At 40.6% G+C, this 14,308-nt stretch overlaps 1 protein-coding gene across 3 annotated transcripts in view; it reads right to left on the bottom strand.

Annotated features, from left to right (window-relative positions):
• Positions 1-122: 122 nt before the first annotated feature.
• lrfn1 (leucine rich repeat and fibronectin type III domain containing 1) overlaps positions 123-14,308 on the bottom strand; it is a 126,093-nt gene continuing 111,907 nt past the window's right edge. For all 3 annotated transcript variants that reach the window (XM_025898357.1, XM_005459561.4, XM_025898356.1), the window contains 2 exons: positions 5,451-6,834; positions 123-2,072 (listed from right to left, as the gene is read on the bottom strand). In XM_025898357.1, coding sequence (XP_025754142.1) covers positions 1,172-2,072; positions 5,451-6,814 — 2,265 coding nt within the window. In that variant the 5' untranslated portion in view covers positions 6,815-6,834 and the 3' untranslated portion in view covers positions 123-1,171. The remainder of the gene's footprint in view (positions 2,073-5,450; positions 6,835-14,308) is intronic.

Below are 14,308 nucleotides of genomic sequence, written 5' to 3' on the forward strand. Positions count from 1 at the left end.
GAGAAATCAAATATTTATCATCTGAATTTGTGTGTCCCTTCCTGCAGTGGACAGACATGCACACTCACACAGACACACGCGCGCCCTCCTACTGCTGCAGCACAAGAAGGAAACGCCACTGATACAGTTAACCCACACAAAAAAAATTTAATACCCTTCGTGAGGGAATAGATGGTCCAAACCTTGACATACTAAATAGGGAGAGGTGCGATGACACAGGTTTTTAATGTAAAAACTTGCAGCCAACACCCAAATGCTTTGTAAAAAGTCATGTGACATATGACTTACTTACTTACATAGTTAGTACACATACACCAATGTTTTAATATACTTATATATGTCTTTTTTGTTTGTTGTCTTTTATCTAGACCAGCCAGATACAGTACCCATTAATATACAGTCACATCTGCAACAATACCGATTTTAATATCATACAGTCCGACCGTCAAAGAGGAATCCATGGCAGGTTTCCAGGTCCATCTTCTCTATGCAAACACATAAGAAATCAGCCTTTGTAAAATTCCGCTCTCTTTTAATAATCATTATTGTATAGACTGGTGGTGATACTTGTCCTTGTATCTCGTGTCTTCTGTGCAAAAGTTTGTTTTTTTTGTTGTATTTTTAATTTTATGAACCCAAAACATGATTGACATAACAGGATACCTGGCTGTTCACTTTACAGTTATGATGAAGTTTTTTTTCTTTTTTCTTTCTTTTTTTGTTCTTTTTTTTTTTTTTTTTTTTTACAATTAAACAGTCACATCCTAACGCCACACCCCCTTGGCATATCACAGAAAAAGGAGAAAATTAAAAATCCAACATAATGCTTCCTGTTCTCAGTATTGGAAAGCAGTGGTAGAGAGGACGGTTTATGACTACAGTGAGCAGCATCCTCCATTCGTACATTTTTTTTTTTTTTAGAATAAGGCACTGCTGCATAAAGAAAGGACATGGCCAACAGACTTCTGTGGGAGCATGACGGGGAGGCAGGATGAACGAGACCGTGTTCTTCTCCAGCAACTCGCAGAAAGCTCGTCTCAGTATGTGTGCTTGTGTTTATCTCTTGCTGTGTGCTGGGAAAGTGTGTCATATGGCATGTAGACATATTCGTGTTTTTACATGTGTGTGTTTGTATGTGGCTGAGCCATTTCTTTTGGCTACACTACTTTACTCAGACTGTGCTCTCTAGCATCCACTCAGTGCTGCTGAATGTAACTCTCCTGTTGGCGAGCGGCGAGGACTCCATGTTGAGCTGGTTGGTGGATTTGTGCCACCTCGTCCTCGCTCTGCGTGGGTAACTATGACTCTGAAAAATGGAGTAATCCCCGCCGTCAAACGAGAATCTGTGCCTAGTTCGTGCTAGCTCATTAGGGAGCAACCCCATGTTGGCCAGGGCACTCTTCTTGTCCTTGAGCCTGGGAGCCTCCTTGGTGCCAGCATTGGGGCCTATGAGACACAGGGACATGGTGGAGCCCGTCAGGCTATTGTCCATCTGCGTGTCGTCAGATGGGGGACCAGAGCGCTCACCATCCAGGCTGGTTCTTCTCTTCATCTTGTCTACAGTCATGGGAGGCAACTCCACCTCCAGTATGGCAGTTGTGGCTGTTGAATCCTCCTTTTTCTCACCGTCCACCCTCAGCACCAGTGCCATGCACTCTTTGGGTGCTAGGGCTTCATGCTGGCCTTCGTCAGAAGGTTGCTTGGAGGCAGAACGCTGGAGCCGGTGCTGGCTGCCATTGGTCTGGGAGTGCATGCTACAGCTGACCTTGGTCTTGCTGTCCTCCGGGCTGCTGTAGGCCTTGTAACGAATCATCAGGATGATGATGAACACTAACACCGAAGCAACAATTATACCACCAATAATGATGATCATAGTGCCTCCCAGGAACTGGCTGTGCATGAAACGGCACTGGCTGACCTCACTGGCTGTGTGGAACTGTACGCAGCCGACCACACGGGTAGCTGTTAATGAAGTGATGCCGTCATCGTAAACCGCCAGCACACAAAGGTCGTATTCCCGTCCTGCAGCCAGATCATTGATTAAGAAGTTCTTGCTGGTAGATGGGATCATTCTGCAGAGAAAAGAAACAGCGCAGTGGTGAAGATGTGGAGGAGTAATTTTAAGAATTACAACACCCACATGCAGTGATTTGCACAAGGCGTATTAAATCACACAGAGGTGTCAGTTCTGCGTCAGAATAAGGTAACAGTGCCATTACCACTAACTTTAAATATTACACTGGTAGACAAACAAAAAACATCACACTTCATTACAGGTGACATATGTTGTATTATATTGTAAAAAGGCTATGAGAAGTTGCTCGATTTGGTTTGTGTCTAACAAAGTGACAGCGAAGGTGATAAAAAAGGCAGGAGAGGCTCACTGTCTCGAGTATATGCCACAACAGCTGCAGGCTGGAGGACAAGTGACACATGATGTGAAGACAGTTTGGATGTGTGAATACCTAAGGTCACAGTTTGTTGGCAACTGTAAGATTACACGACTCTAAGTACGAAGGAGAAAGGCATTGTCTTCAGGTCAACACTGGCGTTAATATAATTAGAAGCTTGTTCCTTTTCCCTAAGGGAAGACTTTGATGGTTATCATTTGTAGGTAATAATGTACCACCTAAAGACAAAACAACACTCAGCTCCATGCTAAAACGGGATGAGAAAATTATACAGGAGAGCAACTCATTATATCTGATAAAACTTAGAAAAAAAAGAAAGAAAGAAAGAAAGTCAACCACTATTATTAACTTACTCTGTGAATACATAAATCCTGGGATGCTTTTCATTAAAATAGATTCAGTTAATTTGTGTCACATTTTGCATAATAAACACGTGAAACTTCAGATTCTCATACTTTAACAGTGTTTGCAAATGGTAATTTTTAGCCATTATTCTAAAGAGTAAGCTCATCCAGTGTAACCATGCAAAATGTTTTAATTGCTGCAACTTTTTTATATTAATTTTTTAAACTAGTGGTATTTGGGAATTTTATCAGAATTCTGAAAAAATGATGAGTAGTCCAATAAATATTAATGCTACAATGCTGAAACGTGGAAAACTTCTCCATGTACTGGTGCTTTATGCTTGAAATAAAATCAAGACCATCTGTAAGCAATAGTGATTCTCAAACAACTATTTTCATAGTTTATTTCAAATTTCAAACACGTTGTTGGAAGATAATAAGGTAGATTTCCTTAAGTCCTGTTCTATCCTGGGATTCCTTACAAAAAAGATAAGTAGAACTCCAAACTGAGTCTACGGAGCTTGGAAAGAAAAGTGTCTGGACTTCTCTAAGTTTCCTTGAAGATGTTTCACCTCTCATCCGAGAAGCTTCTTCAGTTGTAAGAGCAATTGGTGGAGGGTCCCAGGTTTTAAGCCCTACGGGAGTGTCGCCAAGAGGGTCATGGACCCTATATCCTCTACCTCTATGATCCTCTACCTAATCACACAAGGCAAGGTGTGAAAATGGGTGTGGGTCACAATCAGCCAAGGTTTCGGATGAACCCATTGTCAAACCTAACCCCACCCTATCATGTGATTTACTGAGGTTAAATGGCCCAGGATGTGAGTGGGCGATAAGGCGTCTGGGAAGGGATCTTTCTGAGTTCCTTAGACTACAATGACCTGGATGACTGAGAACCTTCACAGACCTGTTGCCCATGAACATTATCCATATGTTCAATTTGAGATATCATGAATAATTTTTCTGTACATAGTAAAATCTTGTTTGCAAACTCCTATTGTTGCTAGACATACTTTCCATGCTCTTCCTGGTCTTTCACATAAGCTCTTCATAAAACAGGGGGCAGAGAGGATTTGTGACTTCATGCATAATTTTTCTTTTTGTGGATGGGTTCAAATCACCTCAAACTAGTAGACCAAAACAAACTCATTCATTGCAATTACTCCCCTGTACACAAAGCCATCTTGCTGATATCATTTATGTTAATTGGCCACAATATCTCACAAACTGTCTGTGCTACAAAATAGAAACTTGGCAGAAAGCTGAATTTTTCACATTTTCAAAAAACTGCTTTGATGGCATCACCACATGGTTAGTTACAAAGGGTAATCCTGCATAACCTACATGTACACACAAGATTTCGATTCCAAGTTGCTCAGCTAGTTAAGTCTTAAGGCAGCTGCTAGTTTCAGCAGCTACAAACAAGCTGCAAAAGATTTTAGCAGTTACATTTCATTTCAGTATCATATATCTAACACTTGTCATCTTTACTCCAAACTCTGTAAAATTGTTACATATATAACTGAGAAGTGTTAAATAAGTATCCCCCCTGAAACCCACAGGTGGATTCTGGGGTGATGGATGGGTTGCAGGCGCTGTGGCACTGACATAATTGTAGCAGCAGCTGCAATTTATCTTATACTTTATAATGTAACTCACTGTTAACAATTTGCCTGCGCTGACAATGTTCTTTGTGTAACCAAGACACAACAAAAGCAAATGCAATAAAGTTTGAAATCATTTTCATATTTCATACACTCCACTTCATTCTGTTTACAGTTACCAGCTAATTATTTTTCACTTTAGATACAAAACAATATGAGTATCTAAAATATGATACACGGTTACAGACTTATGGATCTAAAAGTTTAGGCAGGGGTTATAACTAGCTCTATTTCAACTTTCTATAACATCTAAATATGCCATTACATGTTATCACATCAGCTATGAGGTCAATAATGATATGAATAATATATAAACCGCTGACTTCTCCCATTTTTGGCTCATAAAAACAGCATAAAATCCCAAACTGCTTACAATGTGTTGAGCAAAAGCATATTAATCCTCTCATGACACCTCAGATGTATGTTGTTACTGTGGGCAGCCCTGAGGACTTTCATCTGTAAACAAATATTTTTATAGTGCTCGTACTGGTACTTTTAACTTACAGTAAGTAAATGATCTGACTCCTTCTTCCACCGCTATAACCAAGCCTATCATTAGACAGCCACATGTAATCACACTCTGTGTTGCAACCAATTAATGCAGACACTTGCTAATGAAACAAACAGTTACATGCAGTGAAATAGTTAGCCTCAGTGTTATTGTTGTTGTCATATTATGTTTTAATGATGCTGAAAAGACTATTTAGTCCTTTAGGGTGCTGGACTCATAAGCGGTTCAGCTGCTTGAGTGCTCTGTCATAATGTAACAAGTAATTACTGAAAATATAAATATCTTAAGTGTACTGTACAATTTCGGCACAGTAAAATTTTCATTTATGTATAACTCTCTCTCCTGACTGCACTAGAGGAGTTGCTTGTTTTTGGACACACTTAATCATTTTGCTTCCCTGGGATATGTCAATCTCCCATAATGGACAGCTGTGTCATTCAGCAGATGGTCAATCCAGATGTCTCACCTTTCCTCATATCCCTATCTACCCTCGTTCATCCATCCCGGCTTCATGGCTTACCTGTACACCAAAGTATCATCTGCCGTGCTGTTGTACTGAATCTGGTACATTCTGATGCCGGGGATATGGCGCTCAGATGGCCAGCGGATCACAGCGGAGGAGGAGGTCAGTTCAGTGACCATCACCCTTCTGTCCTGCTTGTCATAGCCCTTGGTGTCATTGCCAGTGGTGATGTCTGAGAGTCCAGGGTCCTCACGCATGTGGCCTGTGTTGTTAACAAACAAGGGTAAGGGGATCATGTTGATCTCAACAGCAGCTGTAGCGATGCCTGCGGCATTGGATGCCACACAATTAAATGACCCACTGTCCTTCAGAGTGGTGATGAGAATATCAAGGGTGCCATTATCATACAAGACCGTGCGGGAATTGTTATGCACCAGCTTGCCGTCTGGTGACCGCCAGTGAATATCTGGTTCCGGATCACCCACAGCTTTGCATTTAAGAGTCACTCCTTGCCCTTCCATCACAAAAGGCTTACTGGTAAGATGTTTGGTGATTAGCGGTGGCTCACAGATAAACTCCTCCTCTTGAATGGACCAGAAGTATTTGTCCATGAGGTGCTCTGGGGAGGCACAGGTCTCCAAGTCATCCTCTCTTGTTAGCCTGCGCAGCCACAGCAGCTCACAGTTACAGTGTAGGGGGTTTCCCCCAAAACTCACGGTCAGAGTAGACGAGCTGGAGCCCTTGGCATCAGACAGGACCTGAGCATGCTGGAACAGGCTGTCTGGTGGCAACTTCTGCAGCCTGTTAGAGGTCATGTCCAGGCGGACTAGCTTAGTGAGCAGTGTAAAAGTCCCTGCTCCAATGTGGTCAATTAGGTTGTGGTCCAGTGTGAGGGTGTTAATGTTGGTCATTTTGGCTATAGCTTCCCAGGGAAGGGTGCGCAGGTTGTTATTGGAAAGATCCAAGTCCTCTATTGTGGAAACAAACTCATCAAACGAGGTGGGGGCCACCTGGTGGATCTGGTTGTTTCCAAGGATGAGGTGCCGCAGGTTGATGAGGCCTTTAAAGTGGTCACTTTTTATAGCACTGAGACGGTTTCCATCCATGTGGAGCGCCCGCAAGGCTCGCAGGCCGAGAAAGGCATGGGGTGTGATCTGACTGATGGTGTTGCGGGACAAAGTGAGGTGGACTAAACTAGTCATGTTGTAAAAGTCTTTCCTGCGGATGATGGTGATAAAGTTGTCAGTGAGTCGCAGCTCGACAGTCTTGCGGTCGATGGTGGGGGGCACGAACAACAGACCGGTTTTAGCACAGAGCAGAGTCAGAGTAGGGGAGAGGTGCTGGCAGATGCAGCGGCCCGGGCAGCTGTATCCCTTCACCAGGGCTGCAGACAGCAACATGCAAAGAACCAGCCGCTCCATTGTTGATCGGTTTCCAGATCCTGTGTGTGAGATAGACAAAGGGAAACAGGGGAAACAGAGTCAAAAAAACAGAAATCTTTGAATGAATAAATAGTACCAGGCTTTATGAGAGCCTGCTGCAAAAACCCAGAGTCTGACCAAGGTTGCTGAGACTGCCAGCAAGGTATCAATCACAAAATGAAATGGAGCTTTTCTGAAATAATGGCACCTGGGATGATGAAAGGCTGCGCCAACCCTGTCAGAAGCCCATGTCTCTGGAGCTTTTTAATGGAAATAACAGAATGGGTTTTTTTGTGCCACCAGGCTGCATCACCACTGGGCCATATAATTTCCTGAATGATCACAGGGCAGTTTTCCTGTATTAGGTAACCATGCCATGTACATGCCCATCATGGAACAAGGCTTGTGTGTTTTTCTTGCTCTGAATTCCACATCAGGGAGGAGAATTAAAGGTAGAAAGGGCGCTTGTCAAGAGTACTCAATGATTTCTGTAACCTTTTCATACTCTCTGCCCTCACTATGCCTCTGAGATGTACAACAAAATTAGACAGAAACCTGCCATGTAAATTTTGGCAAGGAAAAATAAAAGTGGAAAAAGTAGAAATGCGGCCTGTTTTCAAGCTCATCCGATGGAAACATTATTGAGTGATTCCCAGGTTTTGAGGATGTTCAGATTCTCTGATTCCCATTTAGAAATATTGATTTCAGTCTCTGAGAGAACATGCCTGTGGTGACAGGAGTAAAAAGAAGTCCTTGGCAGTAATAACCATAAAAAATCCCACTGGAGCACACTAGCTACGTGCTGATGTTATATTGCCAGTGGTTTTACCCTTTTTGGCATTCATCTTGACTACTAATACCTTGTGTTTCACTGTTGATGAGAGCCTTTTAATGCTGCTAAAGTAGAGGGATGGCAACTCACTTTTCCCAGCAAGGTTTAGAGATTGACACAAGGGTTACTGCAACCCAGCGCTCTCCAAACCCACAGGGAAACGCTTCTTCCCAGCCAGATCCAGTGTGTCAATCAACAGCAATGTTTCTTTTTATTGGGTCCAGCATAATTATCTTAATTCACACTGAAAAAGCTGGCTGTGGATTTTAAACACAAATGATGTCTCTTTTTCCACAATTTGTGATGCTTTATCCAATTTGTCACAGCTAATTTTAGAGTCCCTTTTTCTACATTCCACTACGTTGAGGTGGTGCTGACGGCCTTAACACCACAGATTTTTGTTCCCCCATTGTGCCCAAAGCGAAAGCATCTAGTGCTTACAGAACAAACAACCCTAAATTAAATTTGATTCAAAATGCCTGCGGTGAAATTCACAGAATATTTTAAATGCCACATGTCAAATTTCATTAAAAAAAAAGAAAGCAGAGTGTTCTTTCTCTACCTTTCAAGCTTTCCCTTACGCTTTACATAAACACTCCCTTTTTCTTAAAACCGATCAAACCTGATCTGATGAGAGTTATGTTCTGATAGTTCTATGTAAATACTGATAGGAGTAAGAAATTGTGCGAGCAATGATGTCTTTTTACGTCAACCTGTGGCACACTGGCCAGACAGCAGCGAACATTCTCAGTTGCTTTCCCTATTCGGTCTGTTGCACAAGCACACAGACACACGTGCACAGACGCGCACCGCTGGCCGGGTGGCTGGCAACCGTCTGACAGCGAACACGGCACCTCGTTAACTATGAGAAAGTGCTGTCCAATCAGAGCACTCATTAAAATCTGGGTTTGTGTGATGTCATTATCTGAGGGAAGTAGAACAGTTTGAAGCACAAGTTCAAACCAGTGGGATAGTTTATCAAAGATAAACTGTTGATCAAATTAACCCAGCAGTGACAGCTGTGCTGCTACTTTAGACTACATTTCAGTAGACCATTAGACTGTATTTAAGTGAGATACTAAACCAAGACCTTTGGTCCATTTGTGTTTACACCTCCTTTTCTCCTTGCTTCGACTCTGCAGGCGTAGCTGTTGCCTCTAATTCTAAGACAGAGTCACTAAAGTACAACACGCACACAGTTATTTTCTGCTATCTGTCACATTTATACTGAGGTTAGACCACATCCCTGGAGAAAAAACACACATACTCTGTGTGGACATTTCCAAGCCTTCAAGAGAGAATTTATTTAGTAATGTTCTTTTGTGCGACTCCCTCGTCTAAATTAATTCTCCAAATTTTCTCTTTTTAAGCACAGTGGGGAAAGCCGAAACTATGCAGTAGGCTACAACAGCGAACACTGTGTAAATTCTTATGTGGGAGCTTGTCACACTCGTTTGTTAAATTTCAATATAGTGGTGACCTTGCCTGATTGTGTTAGTATTCAGATGCTAACTAGGCCACAAAGCTCACAGTTTCTCAGAGGACCATCTGTGTCTGAGCACTTCCTGCCACACCGTCGAGGATACTCTATTGATCTTTCAGCATCTCAGGGAGGGGGGAAAACTTTGTTGCCACGGCAACTCTGGTGTAGAATGTAGGTCTTTGAATTGCATTAAGATGATGTTAAGCTGCCCGATAAGCGAGGCTTCGATCTTAATGGTTGCCGCTAAGAAGGTTGGACGGGACGTGAACAGATGTATGAATGGCAACGTAAATTGAAAGAAAAGGGCAGCTCTGCCTCGCATTTCTATCTTTGGTTTATTGCTTAATAAAAGTGCCGGTCACCAAATCGATATGCAGACAGCAGCAGAGAGCACAAGGTGAACCGGAGTTTAGATTTGCTATGTCCAGCCATGATGCAATGCAACCTTTCACAAGGAATTAGCTAGCTGTGTTACTAACAAAAAGAAATTGAAGAGGCTATATTTTGAATTGGTAAAGGAAAATAAGGCTGGTGGACACCAAAACAAACAGAATAAAAAGAGAGAATGTTACGAGATAATATAAGCAGAAACACACACACACACACACACACACACACACACACACACACACACACACACAGAAAAACAGATTAAAATTAGCTGTGAAGCTACTTAGGTACAGCAAGGTCATCCAGTGATTAGCAATGGGATAATTGAATAAGCAGTTAACAAAAAAGTGTATAGCTCTAAAAAAAAAAAAAGAAAAAAAAGAAAAGAAAATATACTTCACAGTATAGATATAATCCACATTAAATACTACACGCTTTAAAAAAAGAAAAAATTAGATCACTCATTGCCTAAAATCCAGAAATCGTCTAAAATCCATAAAAAATGCCTTGACATTCACTGCCTTCGCCACAAATTTAAGCTACTACATGCCTAAATGGCAGGATTGTGGAAAACCAATCAGAGATCCTAACAGGGAAATACATGAAATACAGATGAAATTTTAGCCTGTGCTCACGAATAACAATTTAAATGTATATCGAACACAGGAACCACTCAGAGAGCTTGGACCTCCGCTAAGGCAGCTCACTCTCTGAGCAGTATTTACTTTTAGGGAAATAATGCTGTATTTTGTATACATTAATTGTTTTTCTTTGTTCTTTTTTCAAAAACATACCTTAAAAAGTTTAGTAATAAATATCAAGTTGAAAATTTCTAATGACAAGGTTGAATTTTTTTGTACAGGAACATTGTACATGTATTCAAAATGTTATGTAATTAAACAATTATAATCTGTTACTGTACTATACATACTAAAGTCATAATGAAATAAATGTTGCCAATACAAAGAGAGCAGAATGTTCAAAATAATAACGTGTGACCTTTTCTGACTTCCACTGATGGTGATGCGATGTTTAGAACCCCCATATATCAGCGGTCCCCAACCTTTTTTGCCTCACGGACCGGTTTATGCCCGACAATATTTTCACGGATCGGCCTTTAAGGTGTCGCGGATAAATACAACAAAATAAAACTAGTACCGGTACCGAAAAAAAGAAGATTTATTCATAACACACGTGAAAAGACCCAGGAAAATCGAGTTAACGATAAAAACGATAACAAAATAACGCTGAAAACCGATATAAACCCTGAAAACCATACATTTCACACCTGAGCCTCAACTCTCGCGGCCCGGTACCAAACGACTCACGGACCGGTACCGGTCCGAGGCCCGGGGGTTGGGAACCGCTGCCATATATCATTCCCTATAGGCCTATATGTTGTCAATACAAACAATGTCAGTGAGAAATCTCTCGCTTTATTATCACTTTGACCTTCAGATCTTTATATGGCACTTTCTATATGTTCACAATACACACCACACCAGCCTAGTTATAAGGCTTTTTGTCACTTTTTGACCAATAAGTTATTAAGTTAACCCTGAAGACCTTGGTGGATGTAAGTCAAATTTGACTGGATTGTTAACACGACCCCACTCTACACCCCTACATACCAGAATTCACTCAAAACTTGAGAATGGCACACGCTACTAAAAACACTACCTATAATAAATAAATAATTTTGTTCTAATTTACATATAAACTTTGAAGAAAATTCAGTACAGCCTAGTGGCCCTCCACACGGAGACTAATGACTGATGAATCATCTGTATTAGAGGTGTATTTGAGTGGGTGATAAAAACAGGCATAAAAAACCCAACTTTATTTTAATGCTCGAGGATGTGTGAGATTACATTCTGCTTTGTTGATGACGCTCAAGCAGGAGGGACCTGTTTGCAACTCGTGTTGTTGCCAGCAGTGACAGCAGTTACCCAGGGAAGGCATTTCAGCATCAGGAAATCTGATGACTCCTCTAGGTGAAGATAAAGGGTTTTAATTTTATATCCTAAAATGCTTATGTAATGTTTTGGCAGTTAATTCTGGTATTTTCTGCTTCAGATTTCAATGTATATAAAGATCTCATTAAACTATGAGTTTATTCAGAAGCATTATCAAACCACCAGTTTTCGCCTTTCAAGTTGGTGGAGATGCTAATGACTGACCTTCAGTTAGGAATTACTGATGAGTGTTTTTAGGTTTCTTTTATCTTCTTGTATAAGCATATATTCTGGGTCTGGGGGTGGGTAACCTGTGTAGCAGTGAGAAATGTTCTTTGTGATGGTTGTTGCTTCTTCATCCTGATGTGCAGGATGAAGCAGCAACAACATAAATTAATTGTCTGTCTTGAATAAAGCATATTGAGGTTCTACAGAGTGCATGTGGGCTGATTTTTCTCTTGCCGGTGGCACTACATTAAAGCAGATGGCAGCTGGGGTCGAATGGATTTGTCAGTTAATTGATTAGTCATCAAGTTTTTTGATCACTAAATTCTTTTTCTAAATTCAGTTATCAAATGATAATTATGAAAACTCTTTCCATCTTTCAAAACTAAGCAAAATGCAGTATATTTAACAAACTTGTTACCGTTTCATGTGCATATGTAACTTTTTCCCTTGATTTTTTTTCTTCCTGTTGGCTGCAAACCATTTCACAACAATTTTATTGTCCCTATAAACCTTAATGTGTCATTTTGGACCTTTTATCAAATTCATATGCAGACTAAGCGTGCATATGAATTATGTTTTTGCATTTATTCTTCACTCTCAGCCTGTTAAACACCACCGGGGCTGCAGCTAAAAGACTAAAATCTGGTCATCAGTACATCTAAATATTAATGTCACTGAAAATTAATCGTAATCTGTCAGATCCCCTCGTGTCCTGATGATTGAGTTATAATATTTATAATTCTGTGAACGGGTATAGCCAGTTTTCCTTCCTGGCTTCCAATAGGCAAGACTTTATAACTATAGTAGGTCTTTTACAGTTTTATTGACCAAAGCGCTTCAAGCGCACACACATTTATATAGCACATACACATTAACGTAGCACTTCTAATGCTATACTACTGCAGGGAGCTTTTTCTATTACCGACACTCAAACCACAGATTTGTCTGCGAAACTCTGCTGCTTTCAGCCTGTATTATATGTTGAACCTCTTCATATTTTTTATAATATCATAGTTTAACCTTTCTTTGTAAAAGCAGTCACTCTACTGTCAGTCGACTTGTTCATGTTTCTGGCTGGTTATGTACTGTCACTGCCACCCCTTTCATGTGAACACGCTCATACCTAGATTGTGAAACCCTGAGTTAACTCACTGAATTGATAACAACCTCCGTGTTATGACTTAGCCCGAGTGCCAATGTTTGGCCGAGAGTAGGCAAATTATGGAAAGATATCCTGGGTATGTTGAACTTCCTTTGTAGTACAGGGTCATGTACGCATTGATAATCAGAAACACACTGAGAACACTGAATAACCAGCATGAAAACCCAGTGGCACAGAGAATTTTAAATTAAAGAATTAAATATATTAGAATTAAAGAAACCAAAGACAGACATTCAGATCTGCACGAAGAATTCTGCAAATTTTTAGTTGTTAGATTTATATTAGAAACATCCATCCATCCATTCGCTTCCACTTATCCTTTTCAGGGTCGCAGGGGGTGCTGGAGCCTAACCCAGCTGTCTTAGGGCGAGAGGCAGGGTATATCCTAGAAAGGTCGCCAGTCTGTTGCAGGGCTAACTCACAGACAGAGACAACCATTCACGCTCACATTCACTCCAGCATTCACACCTATGGGCCATTTAGTGTTTCCAATTAACCTAACCTCACTAACTGCATGTCTTTGGACTGTGGGAGGAAGCCGGAGTACCCGGAGAAAACCCACAAATTGAACTCAGGACCATCTTGCTGTGAGGCATATATACATATATATATATATATACGTATATATATATATATACATATATATATATATATATATATATATATATATATATATGTATATTTTAGGAGCATGTGATCAAAATGTTATTATTTATGAATTGCAACAGCAGCATCTGTAGCAATGCTCTACACAACTTTGACAAAGGTTAATGTTATCTTGTTTAGGCTAACATAGCAAGAAAAAGAGTATTCTATAGATAGACTACATATCCCTATATAGCTTATGGTTTAAGACAGCCAGCCTACTGCAAACACAGTAGAAGCAGTGGTTAAGGGTTTTAACCACCTGTCCAGCCATTCATTAAAAACACTCTTGACCATATATTTAATACTATAGGGTTCATTGTTCTTCCAGCAATTACATGGGATTGTAGCAAACGTGAGATAAATAAAACCCTAACATTAACATTTATCCTGCATTGACAATGAAGTGCTCCAAAACAAAAGCAATTTACCAAGAATCAAAGCACCGCAATATACAAGCTACACACACTGTCACCATGTATTTGTTGAACAGAGCTGTACTTGAAAGTATAAAAGATCTCCAAGGATGTGACGTATGCTGTACCTGTACCTCTGTTCTGATCTGAGTAACTCATACCTCATCATAGCAAAAGTGAGCTATAAGGCTTTCGCCGCCACTTGGGAATCATGAAGCCGTCATACTGTCTTGTTGCTGACCTGTAAATCTTATTGGACGCATTTACAGTCTTATTGAGTTTGTTCTTATTAGCTAACAGACTAATAAAGACACCAGACAATAAAGCAGAAGGTCAGAATACATTCCACATATGAATGATAATAAGAACCAGTGGTGTATCTA

The sequence above is a fragment of the Oreochromis niloticus genome, linkage group LG14, assembly GCF_001858045.2.
Source record: "Oreochromis niloticus isolate F11D_XX linkage group LG14, O_niloticus_UMD_NMBU, whole genome shotgun sequence".
Lineage (NCBI taxonomy): Eukaryota > Metazoa > Chordata > Actinopteri > Cichliformes > Cichlidae > Oreochromis > Oreochromis niloticus.